This window comes from Marmota monax, unplaced genomic scaffold (genome assembly GCF_021218885.2).
Source record: "Marmota monax isolate L192 unplaced genomic scaffold, Marmota_monax_Labrador192_F-V1.1 WCK01_AAM20220418_F8-fsc00291, whole genome shotgun sequence".
NCBI lineage: Eukaryota > Metazoa > Chordata > Mammalia > Rodentia > Sciuridae > Marmota > Marmota monax.
In genome coordinates this window covers 427104-449679 of record NW_026693329.1, presented here as the reverse complement: position 1 = coordinate 449679, position 22576 = coordinate 427104, and the positions used below count along the sequence as shown (strand labels likewise).

General features: G+C 46.9%; 2 protein-coding genes across 2 annotated transcripts; one reads left to right on the top strand and one right to left on the bottom strand.

Moving 5' to 3' along the window:
* Positions 1-5583: 5583 nt before the first annotated feature.
* Positions 5584-18857, top strand: Med9 (mediator complex subunit 9). Its single transcript, XM_046456752.2, has 2 exons — positions 5584-5849; positions 16992-18857. Exons 1-2 carry the CDS (start codon positions 5626-5628, stop codon positions 17206-17208), a joined length of 441 nt encoding a protein of 146 aa, XP_046312708.1. The 5' UTR covers positions 5584-5625; the 3' UTR covers positions 17209-18857.
* A 1378-nt stretch (positions 18858-20235) lies between these two features.
* Positions 20236-22244, bottom strand: Rasd1 (ras related dexamethasone induced 1). Its single transcript, XM_046456724.2, has 2 exons — positions 21750-22244; positions 20236-21526 (listed from the first exon to the last, which is right to left on the bottom strand). The coding sequence occupies exons 1-2, from the start codon at positions 22033-22035 to the stop codon at positions 20970-20972; spliced, it is 843 nt and encodes a 280-aa protein (XP_046312680.1). The 5' UTR covers positions 22036-22244; the 3' UTR covers positions 20236-20969.
* Between the last annotated feature and the right edge of the window lie 332 nt (positions 22245-22576).

The window sequence follows — 22576 nt, the reverse complement described above, 5'->3', positions numbered from 1 at the left end:
GTTTAAAAAAAAAGAAAAATCACAGAAAGAAGGAATGGGGGCTCAAAGAAAATCCTCTGTGTCTGAAAGAAATATATATATATATATAGTCTTGATTTGTATCTGAAATGCCCCAGAATGAGTGCTTCTGAGAAATGAATCCACGAACAGGGAGTTGAGAAATTGGGCATAATGGAGTCTCTTTCAGCAAGGAGAGGGCGATTGAAAGGGGGAAGAAAAAAAAAAAGAAGAAAAATCAAATGGAATTCAGAGAGAGAAGAAAGGCTGGGTAGAAGGGAGGAAAGGGCTTTTGTCTGAGGTTTAAGCAACGAATCTGGCTTAGGAGGCCGACTCCTGGTGTACAGTGCGCTGTGTTTAGCTTGAATAGCGGTGGCTGCCTTTTTATTATTATTATTATTTTTTAACTCACAAAAAAATCAAAGTATTGTATAGCTTTTCCAACCTGCCTGAGGCTCTAGGTAATAAAAAAGAAAAAGGATGAATCATATGTTAAGAATATAGCTTGGATGAAAAAAAAAATATCCCCCAATGACACAATGACATGATTGGTTTAACAAGTCCCGGGTGTTTGTCTCACGGAGAAATGACTATTTTTGGAATTTCACGAAGCAGAAATAAATCACAAGCCTGTTCAGGGATTTGTGATGTGGGGTCCGCTTTGAACATCTGAAAGCTGGATTCTTGGATGTCGTCTTGTGTTTGTATTTGTTCTCCGTGGAGGCAGTTTAAAACTGAAATCGTGTTTACTGGGTGCCCGGCCCTGTTCAGAGCCCTTATGTGCATCCACACCAGTGATCCTTAGGGCAGCCCTAAGAGGTGGGTTCTATTATTACTCTATATTTCAGATGAGGAAACCGAGGCGCAGAGAGGATAAATAATTTGTCCAAGGTCATGCAGCCAGGAATGGGCAGAGCCTGGATTCCATGTAACTAATTCCCCTTGCACTCACCCCCGTGTGCAGCAATGGTCCAAAATTGTCCTAGGCACTTCTTCCTTAAGAAAGAAAACACCACATAGAAAGTTCTTATGCCTGTTGTATTTCGATTCTGTGTTCCATCCCCCGTCCCATGAATGCAGAATGCACCCTCTAATTCCTTTTTCAAATATAAGTCCTTTTTTCTTCTTCTCTTCGGCTTTCTGGCCATGAGGAGAGCAGTTCTGCTATACTTGCATTTCTTACCATGATGTGCTACCTCATCACAGGCCCAAAAGCCACAGGTCAACCAGCCAGAGACTGAAAACTCAAAAACTGTGAGCCAAAAAAAGAATTTCCCTCCTGTTGATTATGTCAGGTAATTTGTTACAGTAATGGAAAGCTAACACATGTAAGTTATATTACTTTAAAATAGTACCCTTTGGGCCACTTGTTTTTTCTCTCCATTTCTGCCACTACAATTGTGAACGCCTGTGTTGACATGTATTTTTTTTTATTTACTTTTTGGTAGACACAACATCTTTATTTTTATTTTTATGTGGTGCTGAGGATCGAACCCAGCGCCCCGCGCATGCCAGGCGAGCGCACTACCGCTTGAGCCACATCCCCAGCCCTGTTGACATGTATTGATCTCTTTTAACTCACAAAGTGGTTGTGTAGCCACTGGCCACATTTGGTTACTAAGCACTTGAAATGTGGCTAGTTCAAATGGAGATGGCTCTGCTGTAAGTGTAAAACACACATCAGATTTCAGAGACAGTTTGAAAAAGTTAAATAATCAGTTAATGATTTTGAGTGTTGATTACATGTTGAAATGACAATATTTTGAATATATTTGGGTTAAAAATATTAAAATTAACTTCTCTTGTTTTTTTATTTTGTTAATGTGACCACTAGAAAACTAAACATGGCTTGTGGCTCATTTTATGGCTAATATTGTATTTCTACTGGAAAGAGATCCTTCTTTTTAAAATGATATCCTAGTTTAATAATAATCTTTAAGATGACGTTTTAGTTTCATTAATTGAAGATGTACTTTTTAAACGGCTGTCGGCCTATTTGTTAATTGATGAAGGGGGAACCCTAAATCTGAATAATAAAAATTGATATTTACAGATCATAAATTGATATTCATTGATTGTTATTTTTTTAATTTTTTAGTTGTAGATGGACACAATATCTTTATTTTATATTTATGTGGTGCTGAGGATCAAACCCAGGGCTTTGCACATGCTAGGCGAGTGCTCTACCCCTGAGCCACAACTCCAGCCCTTCATTGATTTTTGATACTCACTTATTCTGGGTGACATGCTTCTTAGTCCAGTGTGCGATCTGTAACAGGATGCTGCAGATTGGGTAATCTGTAATTCACAAATTAATATGATTCACAGTTTCAGAGGCTGGGAAGGCCAAGATCATCTGGTGAGGCCCTTCTTGCTCTGTCATAACCTGGTAGAGGCATCACATGAGAGAGAGGTGAGAAAGCCCAACTTGCTTTCATAACACACTCACCCTCTGGATCCCTAATCCACTCCTGTGATAACATCAATCCATTCATGAGGACAGATCCCTGGTGACTAATCACCACCTAAAAGTCCCACCTCTCAACCTTGGGGGATTAAGCTTCTAACACATGAAGTTTACCAATTATAATATGTAATAACCCATTCCGTCCTTCCCTGAGGTCGCGCAGGGCTGCGCAAAGTGTTGTCTAAAATCACACAACTTCAAAGAGGCTGAGTTGGGACCCAAGTCAGGCTGGTGGGCTTCAGAGCCAACCTTTTAACCACTAATTCCACAGGACAAAGCCTTACAAGGAATGGTGTAAATCCGCCTGAGAAAGCAATGGCCAAATCATTTCAGTTGGTGGAAATCTCTAGTACATTCTTACATATCAATGAAGCATCTGGCTTTTTTTTTTTTTTTTGACTTTTAAAGAGTGGCTATAAACAGACACGCATTTTTTTGCAGCAATTTCAGCTTTAATGAAACCAGCACAGGCAAGTGTTTTTCTGACATCCGCTTGCAACGTTATGAAGTTAGCTTTACTCTTTGCCACTAATTATATTAACTATTTTTAGGGCAAATTGTCAATGCACTATACTTATTCATGCTGCCTACGTTTCCAATTTGTTTTTCTTTAGCCATGACTATTTATACCTGAAGTGTTGTGTTGTGTTTTGTTGTTTGTTTTTTTTTTAAGAGACATTCTCATTATTATGTCAATGGTAAAGTTGGGGCTTGTGATTAAGTTATAAAACACACTGGGAGGGAAAAGATGACGTGTGGTTGCCATGGAGATATTATTGATAACTATTGGATTGCTTCTTAAATGGTGAATAAAACTCCACTTTAACATTTCAAATCACACAGTTGAAGAGGAGGGAGGAATTTGAGGTCACCTAAGTGTCTGTTGAGAAAAAAGCACGGGGTGTCAGACAAGCTTCATAACCATGTGACCCTGTGGCCAGTCTTGTAACCATTGTAAGCCTCAGTTTCCCCATCTATGATAAGGGGATACTAACATCCACCTTCCCTGGTGAATTAAATGAGATAGTGATTGTAACTTTGATTTTTGAAGATATTTTTATCGCATGGTAGTTTGGGTAATGACTATTGTGGGAGGCCAACCTTACACATGACTGAGTTACACTCCCTGGCTGGGTGCTGAGGCTCTCAGTCGCAGAAATGTGGCACCCTTCTTGGGTGCGAGGATCGGTGTCTCATGCATGGTGTGTCTTGCTACAGCCCCATGGGTGAAGCTATGCTCACCTGTTCCTTTGCAATATAACCCCTTGCCCTGTTTACGATAGAATCTTCCATGGAAGTGCCTTGTGTGTGTCCCCTTCTCTTACTGTGCCCTTGGGTGTGGCCTACCCAGGTGTCAGTCAACCTGCTGACAGTGGACATCATGAAGATACTCAGCCCTCTGAAACCTGAGCCCTTGCCTCATTTTAATAGCTTCTCCTCAATAAAAGGGGTCAGCATGTGCTCTCTCTCTTCCTGTGGACCCTTAAGGTCAGAGGAGCCGTCACAGCGACCCCAAAGAAAAAGGTATTGTGTCTCTTGTGTGGTTATTTCATGCAGCTCAGTTAGCCCAGTTTAACTGGAGTGAACCCTGGGCCTTTTAGTGGCGAGAACAGAAACCCGGCAGACTATCATTATTCTCCAGATGCCTCCAAGGGTGTATTTGAGCACATCTGGCCCTATTCCAGCAGGCATTTTTCTCTTCCATTCTCTACCAGGACTCTTGACTCTTCCCTTACATGAAGGGGAACAAGGATAGAAAGAAGGAAAAACCGTGAAGTCCCCTCCTTTTATTTGCTCTCTTTCTCTCTCTCTCTCTCTGGGTCACTTTGGGCAGCTCTGGCTATAGAAAGCTGTGCTGAGGCTCATAATGAAAGATCTCTACAGCACACCTCCAAAGTCCACTTCCCCTAGGATCTGTGTGTCCACATGCCCCTCCCACTGCACCTGAAAGTATCTACATCCATTCCCTCCTTGAAATCATCCATCTTGGATGTAAGTGCAGCTGTTCACCCTGCTTCCTGAATGTAAGGTTTCTTACCTCTCTTTCCTTCCATGATGGTGGATGAGGAAGGATGGGCTCCAATTAATAGCTTTCCTAGCTCAAGTCCTCATCATCCAACAATTTTTTTTAATGCAGCCCCCATATATCATACTTGTTTGGAGAAGAATAAACCCAAACCTACCAGCTGTCCCCCTCTTGGGCTCAGGAGGGAGGCTTCTCATGCAAAGAAAACTTCTCAGGGTCAACCACATATGTGAAGCTAGAATTTAGTTGAGCCCCTGCCCTGTCTCTGGACTAAATAAGATTTTAGAGGGAGGGCAACTGGGACCTAGTGCTTAAGGAGCTGGCCCAAAGGTACTGACAGTATCTGAGGCAGCCTTTCTTCCAGGTTATATTTTTTTCCTTGGGATGAATACGTCTGCCTTGTATTGAAAGTCTGGACAGACTTCCTCAACTACATACACCCACAACCAGCAGGTCCAGGCGCATACTCAATGTTTATGGAGTTGAATTATTAGTGTCTCTCTCAGCAGCCATGAGGAACTTGGAAGGGACCACAATTTATTTGCTTCTGCGTCCTTTGTTCTTTGCATGGGGGCAGGCACTGTAGGGTTCGGTCCCCAGGTTTCTGCTCCTCCTCTCGGAGATTTGCATGGTGTCGGCACTTAGGTTCTTCCTTTCTGGAATCTGTGTGAGCCCAGGCCTCACCTAGATGCTCCCCTAGGAGCTCTCCCTGCAGCTCCAATTGGTTCCTGGAGAGACCCACGGGCTAGGCCAAGCTGAGCCTTTATTTCTGGGCTTCCTGTGTTTTTGCTTTTGTGCCCACTTGGTCACACAGATAGGACTATAGGCCATTATGTCTGAAATGCATCTCCTACTCCCTAAATTATTCCTTCAATCATTCAGCTATTGAGTCACAAGCGCATCCAGGCCACCCCAGACCCGCCCACGCCGGCCTCCTAGCAACAGTCTGCCTCGCCCCCACCCCCCGTGCCTTTGCTCCGCCCCGTTTCCAGTGCGCACGCTCAGAGCCTCCCTACGAGCCCCGCCCTGGCCGGGTGCACAAGAGTGACGTAACAGTCCGCGACGCTCTTGGAAGGTCGATTCCTGGGGGGGTGGGGTGGGGGGGAGTCCTACTGATTGTTACTCCCGCGCCGCTATGGCTTCCGCCGGGGTGGCCGCGGGGCGACAAGCCGAGGATGCGTTACCGCCCCCGTCCGAGCCTCAGCTGCCTGAGACCAAGCCGCTGCCGCCTCCTCAGCCGCCACCTCCGGTCGCTGCGCCCCAGACGCAGCCGTCGCCGGCCCCGCGGCCTCAGTCACCCGCGGGCGTGAAGGAGGAGAACTACTCCTTTTTGCCTTTGGTTCACAACATCATCAAATGGTAAGGGCCTAGGAGAGGACGAGCCCCCCGCACTCCCTCTTGCTTCCGGTCTCGCCCTTTCAGAGCTGCGAGAGGCCTGGGCGCGCTGGGGTGGCCTCTGTGTCCAGAGATGAGGAAACCGAGACCCCGGACCGGAAGCGGCCTTCGCTGAGACCACACACAGAGTTACTCCAGAGTTCAGCGATGGGCTTAGAAAGAAGCCGACTTATTGACTCAGTGCACAGGCTCGGGGGTCCAGGTGCTCAAGTTTGCCCCTTTGCCATCTTGAGCAAGTTAAGCTCTCAGCCCTAGCACGGTTCATACAGGTTGCAGATCCCTTATCCGAAATGCTAGGGATCAGAAGTGTTTCCTACTTTGCATATTTTAAGGATGATGAAATGTTTGCATGTACCTCATGAGATATTTGGGGGGGATGGGACCCAAGTTCCCAAAAGTAATATATAAATATATATTATATATTAGTTAAAATAATATATAAGTATAAAAAAAGTATAAAAAGTAATTTTATACGATTTTTTTTAGTTCACCTGTGTTTTGATTGCAACCTGCCACACGAATTCGAGTGTGGAATTTTCTGCTTGTGGCATCATGGAGGCAGCCAAGTTTTTGCATTTTGATGCATTTCGGATTTGGGGCTTTTGGATTCGAGAGGCTTACCCCTTACCCCATTTGGTTCCTGTTTTCAACATATACACATCATCTCACCCCAAATTCTATGAGTATACACAATAAAAGGGACCAACTTTTTAACTCCACAGGGCTCACCATTAGAAGGAAAGATATGAATGTGGATAACCTATAATTTTAAAAAAAATGAGAGGAAGAGTGTCACAGGAAACATTATAGGAAAAAAAGACATATACCTTGCCCTAAATGATTAGATCCCTGTACTAACTTTGTTCTAATTTAGTACCAAAGGATGCCGTCATTATCTCTCTTGTCCCCCTGTTTGCCTAGGTTATTTTTTAAGTCATTCTTTTGCACTTCATTTTTTAAAAAAATATGTATTTTTAAATATTTTTTTTTAGTTGTTGATGAACCTTTATTTTATTTATTTGTATGTGGTGCTGAGAATCGAACTCAGTGCCTCACACATGCTAGGCAAGCACACTACCACTGACCCACAACCCCAGCCCTAAAAAATATGTATTTTTTTTTAGTTGTAGGTGGACACAATACATTTATTTTGTTTTTATGTGATGCTGAGGATCGAACCCAGTTCCTCACACGTGCCAGGCGAGTGCTCCACTGCTGAGCCCTAGTCTAAAGACTTCACATACAGTCTTGTTGCCTAAGGATGGGGACATATTCAGAGGACATAACATGCACTTTGATATTTTACTGAAATGGAATTGCCTTTTGCCACCTGAAAATCTTGAGTGTTAATGCGCCAGCTTCTTTAAGGTTTAGGTAGCATGGATTTACTTGCTGTGATGGCCTGATGCTCTTCCACCAAACTGCAAAGCCTTTGTTCTCACATGCATCCTCACTTTATTTGGCTTCACTTGGAATGAAAATATCCATAGGGTAAAGCAGACTGTTCTGTTTTCATCAACATGTGGCAGTGAAGTAGCATTTCTCAGCAGCAGTGAGTTCAAAGCAGAGTACAGATGCAAACCCACCAGTCTCAGATCAGTGCTGTATTATCCAGCCAGAGACTATAGTGCATACCTGTCATCCCAGCTATTGAGGAGGCTGAGGCAGGAGGATTGCAAGTTCAAGGTCAGCCTTGACAACTTAATGAAACCCTATCTCAAAATATAAAGTACTGGGGATGTAGCTCAGTGGTAGAGTGCTTGGGTCCAACCCCAAAGACGGGGGGAGGGGGGTTATCCAAATTAACCTAAATATACTGGTTAAGAGAAATATAGAAAAACAGAAGCACAAAAGCTATGCATTTACAGAGATAGCTCTTGGGCCCCCTAAGCATGTGTGTGTGTGTGTGTGTGTGTGTGTATATATATATTTTTTTTTTCGAGACAGGGTCTTGCTAAGTTGCTCAGGGTCTCATTAAATTGCTGAGGCTGGCTTTGAACTTGCAGTTCTCCTGCCTCAGCCTCCCCAGTTGCTGGGATGACAGGCATATGCCACCACACCCAGCCCTAAGTATGTATTCTTGAGCTCAGGTAGAGCAGTTGAGTTGGACTGACATTAAAAAGGGAGCGGTAAAATATACTAGAGAGAGCAGATTTTGAAGTTAGATAGTCCTGGATTCAAGTCTGGGTGCTGACACTTGCTTGCCTGATCATCTTGGTAAATAATCTTCTCAGGCTATAATTTTTCTATCTTTAATATGTTAATAATGGATTTCAAACAGTGGATTCAAATTAATAGCTCTGTAATGTACTATGTGGGTAACTTTCAGCAGACAACTCCTCTGATCTCCTTTTTTGCCTGTGAAATAGGAACAGTAATACTTAAGTCATAGAATTGTTGTTGTAAGATATACTCAAGAGTGTACCTGGGAAAGATGGTGGGTTCATCACATGTCGTTTTGTGTAAAAGGACAGTAAAGGGACTTTTTAAAAAAGCATAAAATCAAAAAGAGCAGGACAGGAGGTGATTGCCACAAAACAGATGGTTAAGGGCTAACTCACCTACAATTCTGAAGCAGCTGTCTGTGACCATGGCTTTCTCCCAGATCCCAGAAACTGACTGTGCCAGCAGTCTCTGGAAATTGGACATTAAGGAGGAGACTAAGGACAGGAGGGTTACTTAGGAGTCTAGAATATTCAGCCACTCCAAGCAGCCAAGAGACTACTTCCCATCTTGGCAGACAATTAAAGGATTGCTTTTCCCCAAGATTTATTCTCCAGAAGGAATAAGACAGGAGTACCTGGATTGAGAGGCATCTGGCATATTGAAGGGGTAGGGAGTAGCGAGCCATCCTGAAAATAGAGAAAGTTCACCCCCTCAATAGTAACACATCCCTACCCTTTTTCTCCAAACCTGGCTTTTAGCTTGGACAGACAAAGAGAATGAGGTTCCTCCTCTGAGATGTCTGACCAGCCCCAGTGAAAAGACATTAGAGAAGAAAAACACAGAGGAAAAGACTCTTTCTCCCACCAAAAAGCCAGATCAGTTCATTTGAAGAAAGAGACTGTCACTATGGGATGAAGCTAGGATTCAGTCTGGAAGCCTTTGGTGTGTTACATATTTGAGTTTATGGGCTAAATAGGGAAGGGGATGTGAACTGTGGTAAGGGCAGGGGAGCCAGGGCCAGGAGACCTCAGAAAGCCTGGAGGAGCCAGAGGCTTACAGAGGATGATGCCAATGATAAGTCTGAAATGAGAGGGAGGAAGGGTGGCATAGGAATAGCGTGGAGGTGGGAAATGAAGCCAAGAAATAGCATGGACTCTTGGAGCTGATTCTCCAGTTTGGTGGCACTGAACATAATCCAAGCTAGAAGGGAGTCAGGATGGAGAGCTGAAAAAGAGGGAGGAGCCAGGGTATACTATAGCACATCCTCTGTAGGAAGCAGGACTTTGTCCTATGAGGTTTGCTTGGAAGCCAGGTGGGACATGGGCCTGGCAGGCCTGGCCCCAGATGATGAGGGCTGGGACCAGACCTAGTCACCCAGGGTGGCTCTCCAAGGTCCTTCATCTCCTCTTTTTTCAAACTTCCCCAACAGTCCATTCTTGAAGGATGAATAAGGAAGTAAACAAAGCAGCAAATACAGCCTTTCCTGTTCTTATAAAGAATTCAGTTGATTATATCAGTCTTTTCTTTTAATTATTTCCTAAGTCACAGTTGCACAGTCAGAAGCACAGCCAGATATAACTGCTATGAATACTTAAGCTTCCTTCCAGGGATTATATGTGTTTGTCTTTTCAAATATGTACACAAATGGAGACCATGTGCCTTGTATTGTGCCTTTTCACTCATTAGTCTGCTGTGGGTACCTTTCTGTACTGCACATAGAGATCTGCCTCATTAAGGCCACTGCAGAGAATTCCGTCTCACGGATGTACCATGACTTATGTAACTAGTCTGCATATGTGCTTTTAGGTGTTTTCTAATTTTTGCTGTTGCCAGCAGCTCTGGAGTAAGTAAGTGTCCTTTTGTTTCTCTACATTTATGGTGAGGTAAATCCTTAGCGGTGGAATTGCTAGAGCAGAGAAGGGCATATGTATTTTTTATTTTGATAGCTACTACTCGGTTTACAGTGCTATATCATTTAGCTTAACTCCTCCAAAGCTCAGTCCTGTAGACGGGCTGCTTCAATTAACTTAAAAATTCTTTTAACCAAAAGTGGCCCATAAATCTGCCACCCCAAAAGCATTAAAAAAAAATTAAAGTGGTAGATGGATTCCAAGAGTACATGTAGATACGAGATGAAAGTGATCTTTCCCCTCGGCTCCACCCAGCTTCCTCCCTCATCCCAAAACTCATACTAGTCCATCTTATGAACATGCCATCACTTGTTAACCTGTTCTTCCCTCAAGGACACTCGTTGTGCCTGGGCTTTTGTGTTGGCCTCCAGTACTGCAGTTGGCCTCTTTGTCATCCTGTTGATCCTCAGGAGTCTCTGCAGGGGAAAGTTCTAGCAATGGGATATACAAATTTAAAATTTGATCACTATTAGGAAATTCAGAAACATTGTGTCAGTTTGTGCTTCCAAACTGTACTTATGTCTTCTCCCACACCACTGCTGTCACCATCCAACTTTTAACTTTAGCTGATTTGACAGGTCAGAAATTATAGACTGATCTCTTTCTTTTGTTAATTTAGGAAAAAAATCTTTTAATATGCAATTTTATGCATCATTTGTACTTTCCCCTCTTTTTGACTTTTGTACAGTAAGGAAGTGATGCCTTTGTCAAATATTACAAATAATCCCTCAAGTTGTTGCTTTTTTTTCCATCTTTGTTCACAATCTTTTTTTTTTCTTGTGTTTTATTTCATTCAGTGTTGCGTAATTTCATGTAGTCAGAGTTGTTAAGCTTTTCCTTTCTGGCTTCTGATTTTGGCCTTCTTAGGCCTTAAGTCTGGGGATGTGGTTGGTGGTAGAGCTTGCCTGGCATGCATGAGATCCTGGGTCTGATCCTCAGCACCACAAAAAAAAAAAAGGAAAAGGAAAAAGATAAAAGGCCTTGACACTCTAAAATGATAAATATTAATTCCCTTTTCCTAAGACTTTTATGATTGTGGTATGTACTTTGGATTTTTGGTGCTTCTGGAACTTGTTTTGGTGGAGAGTAGGGGAGTCAGCTCGCCACTTCTTCCCACAACCATTTAGTGGATATTCCTTATTGTGCCTGCTGGGGCTGCTGCCCTTATTATATATTGATTTCCCATATGTTTTCTGGTGTACTTCTCAACACTCTGTTCTCTAGTACCAAAACTGTTTTAGTCCTAAAATCCTCATGGTACCTTTACTTCCCATTTAAGGTGTACTTGTCCCCCCCTTGTTCTTGCCTGGTTTCCCCTGCAACATCTCTTACCTTCCCAGCCCAGTTTCCTAGTAATGTATCTGAGATGGCAATTCTTTTGATTTTGTGGACCATTTTTGTCTTGAACCTGCTCGCTTACTCTCAAACCTGTTGAGACCATTCATCAGCTAGACCTAATCTCATTTTTTAGATCTAATAATCACTTCTTAATTAATCTCTTTGTCTTTAAACTCTCTTCTCTAATTCATCCTGTGCATGCTATCAAGTTATCTAACTTGATAGCATGCACAGGAATTTTTCTCTACTCAAAATTCCCTAGGTCCTCCTCCTCATCCCAAATGGAGCCCAGACCTTTAGCCCTCCACTCAGGGATCCCAGCAGACCGCCTCACTTCTCGTGCCTGGACCACCCATTGCAAAACCCAGAACAGGGACTTTTCCGCTGCAACTGCCTTTAGGGGGATGAAGTCCTCGTGGGAATGCTGCATGTTCTTTAGGGGCTTTGTCAGAGGCCACCTCCTATGATTGGAGAACTCTGTAAGCCAGACCTCCACTGTACCCCAGGACCCTGCCTGGCTCCCAGAATCTCCACCTGGGACCACCCTGCTTGGAGTGGGAACTCTTGTTCCTCCTGGCATCTTCCCATAGTTGAACGAACAACTGAAACTCTCTACATTTATTTTATTTTAAAAGAATAAGGAGCCAGAATCAGTGGCACATGCCAGTAATCCCAGCAATTCAGGAAGCTGAGGCAGGAGAGTCCCAACTTTGAAGCTAGCTTCAGCAATTTAGTGAGACCCTGTGTCAAAATAAAAATTTAAAAAGGCTCTATCTCTCTAAGACAGTGCTAGAGTGCCCAAGTTCAGTCCCCAGTACTGAAAAACAAGCACCAAAAATAGATAAAAAGAAAAGAATAATGCCTATAAGAAATATAAATACCAAGTCTTTTGAGACCTTTCTCTGTATATATAAAAGCTCTATAATAAAAGGAGATACATAGTAAAAGAAGCAAGAAATGAGATAAGTGAGACCAGGGAAAGATACAATGACTTTTCCTTTAAATTTACCAAATCTCATCTGAGTCTGGAACTATGTGTCCCAGCCTAGGAATTCTGAGTTGTGCTGGTCCTGCCTGCCTGCGGGTTCGGCCCACCCAGTTAGAGTAGTCTGTCTTTAGGGGTACTTTCACAACACGTTTTTAATAAAACATTTTCCTTTAAAATGTCTGAGGTTGCTAGGTGGGTACAGGGGAGGCACCCTTGACCCCACAGAGGGAATTCAAGTGATGGCACACCAAGCTGTCCCTCCCAGCTGACCAAGCTTTTGAAACAAGTCCTCTTGCAGTGGCAGGTCAGCGAGACCTCCTCCATGGGAACACGGTGTTATTGACCTGCCTCTTCCCACACAAGGTCTGTTTTGATCCTCCCGCCCTCCACACCAGCTGAGGCCTGCTCCAGGGCTGAGCCTTGGCCCCTCCATACTTCTGCAGAGGAGCAGGGCCCGCCCACACCAGCGAGGTCTGGGAGCAGCTCCTGCAGCCTGTGCTTCACACCCTTGTCCTTCAGCCCTGTCCCAGGGAAGAGGATGAGTGCCCAGATAGAAAGGGTTGGGTCCTGCTTGGAAGAGTCGCTTCCTGGCCAGCTTGAAGCCTCTTCACTCCTCTTCCACTTCATTTCTGTCCCTTTGATATCACTGACCCAGAAGACCGCAGGCCCCATGAAGTCAGCCTTCCTGGCCAGCGCTTACTTAGCACAGTGGGAGAAATGCTGGGGCCAAAGGGGAGGGGCAGTTCTAGGAAGAGTGGGAAGCCGAGCCTTGAGTCTTGAAGGCTAGAGGCACTTGTGGGTAGCAGTGGTGGCCCCCTCACAGTTCAAACTTGCCCAGTGGGTGTTTTCTGGGAGCTGAGGGCCAGCTGGAATTTTTAAGCAGCAGTGATCTATGCAGGTAGGTGAGGCAGAGGGCATGGAGGGGAGGACTCAGTGTCCAGGAAGGCAGTGACAGTGGACAGTCTGTAGGGTCTCTGGAAGGTAGAGTGGGGGGGACACAGACCAAGTCTGAGAGGACAGCCTTGAGTTCACCAGTGGCATGGGTGTGGCCCACTTTGGATGTTATGGGTTCCCAGACTCCAGGGAGAAGATCATCAATGACAACGGGAAGGAGGAAGCTAGAGGCAGGTAGGAGGGCTGGCGGGGAGGTGCTCTCCGCATCCACAGAGCTGGGAGTAGCTGTCAAGTCCAAGGGCATTTGGTAGAGCAGCTTTTTTTCCCCCAAAAAAACTTCTTTTAGCAGCAAAACCTTTTGTTGTTACTCCCTGAAGAGAATGCAACATGAAGCAGGAGTGTGAGGCTCCAGGGCTGCTTGGGGGCTGGCCAAACTGGGGCAGAGGAACACAGCTGCTAGGGAAGGAACAGCCAGCCTTGCCAGGGTAGGAGGATGGTGTGCAGGGAGGGAGTGTACGTCATTACAGCTTTTCTGAGGGTTGTTTTGTTGTATTTTTTTCTTTGACATGGAGTCCAAGTTGCCCAGGCTGGTCTCGAACTTTCGATCCTCCGGGTCAGTCCCCCACCCCGAGTAGCGGGGATTACCGGGGTATACCACCTCACCCAGCTGAGAGGGCAGTTTGGTGATATTTGTCAAAAATCACAGAACTTTTGACCCAGATTTTTCACTGGTGGGAAATTATCTTACTAAAATACTTGCACAGTACATAAAGGTGTAGGTATAAAGTGCTCATTACCATTCTGATAAATTGCAGGCATTCCAAACACATCAGAATAAGCATCTTAAACATGGCCCACTTCAGAAATAATTTAGCTGTTTAATTTATATATGTTAATACAGAAAGATCTCCAAAGGTGCATTTTTAGGTGGTGGGGGCGGGGGGGGATTAGAACCAAGTATGGCTACATTTCTGTCAAAACACAGAAGAAGGGTATGCATGTATTTTTATACTGTGTTTTAAAGTGATCTGAAGTAGTATGCATTGCCTACCAACACAGGTTACCTCTGGGACCTGAGATTAAAGGGGTTTCCTTTTTCTAAGTCTTTGTGCCTATCACTTTTGAATTTTTTCTTTCAAGCACTTATTAATATTAAGAAGAAAATAAAAGTTTTGGAAGGATGAAGCTACCGAAGTTAGCGTGGTAGGAGGAGAGGCTGGAGCAGGGGAGAGCTGAGGACACTAGTCCACAGTAGAGCCACTGGGATAAGACAGGGACGCATACCTGAGGGTGATGGAGGTTTTGAAGGAGGATAGGAGAAACCAGGTCAGATGCCACTCAGAGGTCAAAAGAAGTGACCATCAAGTTTGAGAAGAGGTTGGCTTCAGTTGATCCCATGGGTTTCTTTTGCTACTAACTTGCCAGTGGACACACTATCCTGTTGTTGCTCTTTTGCATCTGTGCTATAAAAAAATCAAAGAACAAAGAAAATGAAGTTGTGATTCTTACAAGTGTCCACCTAAACCTGTGGTTTTTATGAATTTGGAGATACTTATCCAGATATCTCTGTGGCCTGCTGGAAGGACACTCGAGTACCACCTCAGCAGTAATATTTTTGTCCGCTCCTTTAAAAAGCATAGTAGGTGGGACCAAAGTGCCCCGACTTTGCCCTTGTTTGTGTGATTATTATCCTTCTTGACCTAGTCTCGCTCTCTCTTTTTTTTAACCTTCTAAAGTTGGATGATGACTAACATTGAGGACAAAGGCAGGCCCACTTAGAGCTTTCTGCTTTTATTCACTCGATATTTGGGCCTGCTCCTTTTCTTTGGGCCTGGGTATTTCACAGTCATTCTGGCTTGGCAGGTTCCCACTTGGTTCGAGCCAGTTCTCGAATAATAGCATGTGAATAGCGTGTTTTCCTCGCCCCAGGACTTGTGTGCTATTTACTGCACCAACTAGGGCAGGTGAGCAGCTCACAGAGGGGCCCTCTTTCAGCTCCGCTCCCCTCTAGGCAGCTTTTTCTGAAGACCTTCTCCTCTCCTAAAAGTTTACTGGATAAAGAATGGGAAACGCTGGAGATTTGGGGGTTTTCAGAAATAAGCATCTTAAACATGGCCCACTTCAGAATTTTTCTTTTGGGCCAGATTAGGCCCTAAAGCTTAGTTTTGCTTTAACAACTGGATTACCATAACTTTCTTCCACATTTTTATTTCATGAATTTTTAATTTGTTTTGTTTTTACTGTTTTGGAAAGTTTTATGTGATGTGAATCAGTTTTCTTAAAGCTGAATTTTAATTTCAAAATTTCCTTGGGACTTAAATTCGTAACAGTGTGTTAGCTCACATGCCATCCAAGTATAATGCTTTCAAGATTCCAGATGGTTTCTATCTGGATTGTGGATTTGAGCTGAGAGTTAAAAGATGTTCCCTGGCTGGGAGTATAGTTGAGTGGTAGAGTGCTTGCCTAGCTTGCAGGAGGCCCTGGATTCCATCCCCAGCACCACAGAAGAGTATTGCTCCCTGTTTGCTTCCTTCCAAACCATTTGCGGTCCTCATGAGCTCCAGTTACCCTTCCCTAGCAGCTGAATTAAGGTCTACTGTTAATCGTATTTCTAAACTGAGGGCATCTAACGACAGCAAGAAACATTGGCTTGGCTACACATTCCCTAACAGAGATGACTGATTCTCTAAGTTTCACCTGAATTTAGACCTGTTGATAAATAATGAGCAGATCCTGGTGGCCGTCTGATTCGCAAGGTATGAGAAGTAGCTGGTGGATCTGCAGGAGAGATAGGTATTCTGTCTGCATTAGCAGAGAAATGATGAATAATAAACATGAATTAGCACCATCTGGGTTGAAATTCCCCACCAGGGATGAATGTTTATTAAAAAATACATGATCATTGACAGTTTCCCCCACGCATCTGTGCCTTCCTTTTAGAGAACAGCTTATGGAATTGGTGTTTCGTTTTTAGTCTCAATTGCTTTTGCCAAAACTTATCCACTAACTTCTGGAAAATGCATAGGTGCCACTGGTGGGCCATTTCTCTGATATAAGTTGAGGGTTTTCATCCTTGTTTTGCTTTAATTTGGTAGTGACAGGAAAGGTGGGTCTCTGTGCAACCAATAATAGCTGGGAGATGAAGCGAACGATCAGCCTTCAAAATGAGCTTGACCCTGAAGGCCAGGAGTTTGCATTGCTGTGATAGGAGAAAGCCTGAACCTGCTGAAAATTTCCAGTATTTGTAACTGATGTAAAATTTATGAATAGCTCTGTGGAAATTAGTCTTTATATTAACAGGTTCAAGTGAGCATCAAACCTTGGCTAACATTAGCTGTTGCTAGCTGCAAAGTCTCTGATTGGCTAGAAATGGCTCAAGTTAGACAAAATGTGGTATATCAGCATTTTGGTTTGACATGAATCAGTTGATGGTTGGTAATGGTTTATTTGTTCAACATAAATTTATGAACTTATTTGCCAAGCAAGCATTTCAACAAATACTTCTTGAGAGTCTGTGGGGGTCCAGTGGTCAGGGATGGGGAGACAACTGTGGATGAGGCAGACGCAGTCCCTGCCCTCAGAGGGCTGGTGGTGGACTGAAGAGCAGGATTAAGCATTTGACTTTGGGAGTGTGCTGGACAAGGGGGTGTTGTAGGAGAGAACTGGTCCCTGCCTTCTGGGGTGCTCGGCCTCGTTGGGTCAACAGAGACATCACACAAGTGTTCAAAAAAATATTGTAGGATGCAGCACAGGGAAGCCAGGTGTGGGTGTGAACTGTGAGTGCTAATGACTGTCTTCTGCCCTCCACAGCATGGACAAGGACAGCCCAGATGTCCACCAGGACCTGAATGCCCTCAAAACCAAGTTCCAGGAGATGCGGAAGCTCATCAGCACCATGCCGGGCATTCACCTGAGCCCTGAGCAGCAGCAGCAGCAGCTGCACAGCCTCCGGGAGCAGGTCAGGACCAAGAACGAGCTCCTGCAGAAGTACAAGAGCCTCTGCATGTTCGAGATCCCCAAGGAGTAGAGGCCGCCAGTGTCCAGGACCCAGAGGAGGGCAGGGGAGGCAGCCGGCTTCCTTGCCCACAGTTCCTCTGGACTCTAGCTCTGAGCCTGGCCTCACCAGCCGCAAGCTGTACATACCCATGTGGCTAAGGCATGCCGACTTGAGCGTCTGCCACTGGAAGCCAGAGGATTCCTGAGGCTGGGGGGAAGGGCTGCCCTGTACTGGGGAGGGGGCCATCTGCTGTGTGTCTGGGTCCCTCCCGCAGATCTGAAGAGCACAGTAGGAAAGGAGGCGGCTCTTCCTTGCTTCCTGCCCTCCCGCTCCTCCCACCTCTGATACAATCAGCATGTACCAGGTACATATTGTTCCTGTTAGCAGCCGTTTGGTGAAACATTTGCATAGAATTCACTGGACAAATTAGGCCTGTACTCATATGGCATGGGTTTAATATGATTAAAGAAGACTGTGAGAGAATGAGCCTTGTTCTGAAAGGCCAGAGGGTGGGTGGCTTTCTCTCCCCTCTCCAAAACAGTTTGGTTCCTTTTATGTTTGAGCCAGTGAGCGGGGGTGGGGGTGGGGGGGTGGGGTGGGGGTGTCCCCTCAGTGCCCCCCCACCGCCAGGCTGCCGCTGACTCCAGGCTCAGTCTTCCTTTCTGTTCGGCTCTTGCTGCCATTGTCTTCTGTCACCTTCAGTTAGTGATGGAGAAGAGCCAACTTTCCACAGCCACAGTGCTTCCTCAGGGATGGAGAGGGCCGGACCTTGGCTTGCAGGCTCAAATAGAGTTTTAGATCCAAGAGCAGATCTCCCCATGATACCCATTGCCCCGGCTCAAACCATTATTTCCCCTCTGGGCTTCTCACCACAGACAGCCCTGTTGGCTATCCTGCAAACAAAAGGGTTCACAGTGCACTTTTTGTTGAGAAGGGGACTCTCAGTGGCAGTTGGAATGTCCCCTCAGCCAGGTGTGACAAGGGAGTTCTGGATCGGTTCTGATGGGATGGGCGGGCTAGGTCTAGAAGTTACAAGGCCAAGTTCTAGTTCTTACATGTTTATAAACAGCCCTCACTCCCCCAGCTCCATGATTTTTTTCTGATGGGACACTATGTGTGCTCTCCCCTTCTCTGCAGTGGGTATGACAGCAGTTCTTCCCCTGACTCTTTAAGAGTGAGGTGAGAAGTAACTGAATATTGATTGCATCTAGAAATGGGCACATAATCTGCTGACCAGCTCAGGGGCTTAGCAGGTGCCCGTTGACTGGCCTCGTTGGCAGAAGTACTGGTTGGAGATGTTTTTAGCAGGGGTTCTAGTGGTGTCAGCCTGCAGCCACCTGTCAGAAGATGGCTGGGTTTCAAAGACAGGCTTTGGCCAGAAGAGTAGGCTCTGAGTTTAAGTGGGTGGCCACCTATTGGACCAGTTCTATCTTGGGACTGTTATTTAACTGAATCAGTTATTCTTAAAGTTTCAGAGTAGCAGGTGGGCCAATTTTAAGGCTCTAACCAAATACCATGAAACATGAAGCACGTAAAAATACAAGACCTTTAGGGCCTTTCTGGGAGTCTGAAATGGAGATGGTGCGTGTGGGGGGGATGAACTTCTCTGTTTTCCATGATTTGATTTGTGATATTTTTCCAATGTATGATTAAAAGTACTTATTGCTCTATTGCCGGGACACCCGGGTTTTTTGTGTTTGCTTTTGCAGTGCTGGGGGGTCAAACCCAGGGGATCATGGTTTTTTATGCCCGGGAATTCATAGTGGGTGTATCTTGCATAGTTGAGAGGAAGGTATTCACTTTGCTGAGACAAAGAATAAAATGTGAACACCCTCTGCTCCTTGCCCCTCTCCTTGTAGTGCAGTTAAACAACATAAAAACAGTAATTGCTGGGCACAGTGGTACATGCCTGTAATCCCAGTTACTCTGGAGGCTGAGAGTCAGATGGCCATCCAGGGCAACTTCGCAAGACCTATCTCAAGATAAATAAAAAAAAGATCTGGGGATGTAGCTCAGTGGTAAGGTACCCTGGTTTCAATCTCCGGTACCAAAAAAAAAAAAAAAGAAGAAGAAGAACTCTTCCTCAAGAGCAGCATCTGTCCCACAGGTGAATGGGCCTGTGTGAGCCACCTCTGGGCTATCCCTCCTCCCAGGGAGGTGGGGGGGTGGGTTGTTTGATAACTTTTGGTAATTTGAGGAGGTCTAGTACTGGCAGGGAGTGGCCCTCACCAGAGCAGGGCTGAAGTCCCTTCCCTAGTTTTGAGTCTCCTTCACAGGGAGCTGAGCACCCTCTAAGAAGCCACCAGTTGTGTGGGTTACTGGGTGGCAGGCACTTGTGCTACTTGTGTCACATTGAATCCCCACAGCTACTCCATGTGGAGGGTCTTCTCTGTATTTCTCAGGTGATGAATCTGAGCTTTAGCAGGTGTCACTTGTTTCAAGCTTACACAGAGCTGGGTCAGGAGTTACAAGCAGATGGCCTTAACCACTGAGGGACCCCACCCAGGGCAGCAAGTGCCTTTGGAAGCTACAGGGGGAGCTGGAGGCAGTGGGGATCTTAACTATCTCTAGCCACATAACCCTGGGGCAAGAGGACAAGGGTCCAGCACAAGCCTGCTCCCCATGGGTCTCCCTGGTTCCATTTTCTTATTTGTGACAGTCAGGCCCGAGTGTCAAACAATCTGCATTTCAAGTTTGACAAGCTTCTGTAGCTTGGGTCTGCCCTGTGATGAGTGAGAAATCAGTTCTACAGAAGAGGAAATAAGAATGTTCACTCAGAACACCAAGCCCAAGGTGACCGGGCTAAAGGAGAATAAGCAGGTAGATGGCTAGAAAGACTTTTTAGGGAGATCCCTGAAATCCTTCTCTGTCCTGATTTTCTAGAAGCCCCTTCATCTGGAGTTTTTTTTTAGTTTCCTCCCCCATGAGGCTTGAAGCTGTTTCCAGAAGGGCAGGGTTATTCTCCTGTTCTGGAGAAGGTGATGTCCAAGTCACTGCAGCCGAAACCCAGCCTCCTCCCTTCTCCCCCAACCCCTTCTAGAAGCAAAGAAAGCCGTGTTTTCCATGTTAAATTATTTTATTTTATATTAAAAAAACAACAACAATAACTTTAGAGTTTCACACACACACACACAGTATAAACACCTGGATAGGATTTTGTTCATGTCCATGTCGACAGCGGAACTACTATTAAAGTGCAAGTTTTCTGTTTTGTTTTTCCTTTGTGCAACTTCACACACACACATGTAAACAAGTCTCTTGGCTATGACTTGACCCACGCACCCCCGCCAGTTTTTTTCTGGAGGACAGAGGCCTTTGCCAGCTGTTACCAGCAATGGGGAATCACAGACAAGATAATGCCCCAAGGGTCCTGACCCTCAGGCTAAAGCCAGGCAGGACCGGTTACTTGATGCCCAACAGTGGCTGGTGAACTTCGCTTCACCCCCTCCGTACTCTCATTCTCTGGTCTCTGATTTAAAAAAAAAAAAAAGAAAGAAAGAAACGCCCCCTCTGCTGGGCCACCATCCACGTTGTGAGGGTGGAGGACGCCAACAGAGAGGCTCAAAGGTGGGGGAGTCCAGGTCTTTGCCAGTTCTCCTTCCTTCCGGAGCAGATGACCGTCCCTTCTCTGGTGGCGCCTTCACAGTGCGCGAGGCCGGGTTTCGCGAAGGGAAGACACCAGTCCGCGTGCACTCGCGGCCCGGGGCGCGCCCAGGCTGGCCCAGGCGTCGAATTTGACTTACACAAAAAAAGTCCTCCTTGGATTGTGTCGCCGGCGCGGTGGGGGGCTCCTAGCTAATGACGCAGCGCTCCTTGTCCTTGGCCTGGCCGCCGCCGCTGGCCTTCTCGCGGATGTACATGAGGTCGCTGTGCACGCTGGGCCTGCGCGCGAAGGGCGCCACAATGCCGAAGGCGTCCCCCGGGTCGCCGCCGCCCCCGCTGCCGGCCCGCAGCAGCTTCTTGTTCCGCAGCGCCTTTTTGTGCAGCACGTCGCAGTACTGCACCGACACCTTGCGGTGCAGGTCGGGGCTCATCTCGCTCGGCAGCTTGGCCATGGCGAAGAGCGCGCGGAACATCTGGTCTAGGCTGCTGTTCTTCTTGGCTGAAATCTCGAAGTAGGCGCAGCGCTGGGGGTCGTCGCCCACCAGCTGCTCGATCTCGCGCTGCTCCACCTCGCGGTAGAAGTCCCGGTCCCCCTTGTTCCCGCAGATGACCAGGGGCACGTCCACGTTCTCCTTAGTTTTGTTCTTGAGGCAAGACTTGGTGTCCAAGATCTGCTGCTTGAGCCTCTGCACCTCCTCGAAGGAGTCGCGGTTGTCCAGGCTGAACACCAGGATGAAAACGTCTCCTGCAGAGCGGGGACAGGGGACAGAGAGGTGAGGGCGGCTGCCAAGGGGCTCCCGCAGCCGCGCGAGGCGCGCGGTGCGCTTAAGCGCAAAGCTCAGAGCGCAGAAGTGGGACCCGCCGCGCCGCGCCGCCAGCCGGCCCTCGCAGGGTTAGCCTGGACCCGGTCCCCACGCCCTCCCACCCGCGCCCGCGCCCGCCGTCCGCTCCGGCTCCCCCCAGCTCACCTGTGAGGATGGAGAGGCGCCGCATGGCTGGGAACGGGTGGTTGCCGGACGTGTCCAGGATGTCGAGCTGGTAGACCTCGCCGCGGATGGAGTAGAACTTGCGGTGGAAGTCCTCGATCGTGGGTGTGTAGGCATCCTCGAAGCGCCCGGTGAGGAAGCGCGACACGATGGCCGTCTTGCCTACCTTGGACGAACCGAGGATGACCATGCGGTAGCAGTTCTTGGCCGGGATACTCAGCTCCGAGTCGGTCGGACACATCTTCTTGATCATCGCCGCCAGTTTCATTGGGTGGAGGGGCCGCGGGGCGGATGCGGGGCCGAGAGAAGTGCTGAGGGCTACCGAGGGCGCGAGAGTGGACACGCCGGAGCGGCAGGGGACTCTGCTCGGGCTCAACTCGCCTGCAGATCGTCTCCGGCTCAGGACAGGGCTCTGGACGGGCTCGGACTCGGGTTAACTCTCTGAACACAGGCAGCTCGCTCTGGCTCTGCTCGTCCCGCCGCCGCCTTTATATGCAGCCGGCGGGGGCCGCCCCGCCCCGCGCCACCCTGCGCCCTCCCAGCCTCAGTGCGTCACGCCCCGCGGGCACCCTCCTCTGCTTCCCCGCACCCGCTCCTGCCCGCGACCTCAGCAGCTGCACTGCTGCTGCCCGGTGGGCGCGCGAAGGAAACCGAGTCCGGGTTGGGGGCTAAGGGCGCGCGAACCCACCGCACAGGGCACAGCGGCTGCAAGGGGCGTCAGTTGTCCTGGTCCTGGCTGTGCCTGACTTGGTCACTTCGGGCTAGGACCCCCAACACCGGCGCACAGACACTTAGTCTTTCTTTAGGCC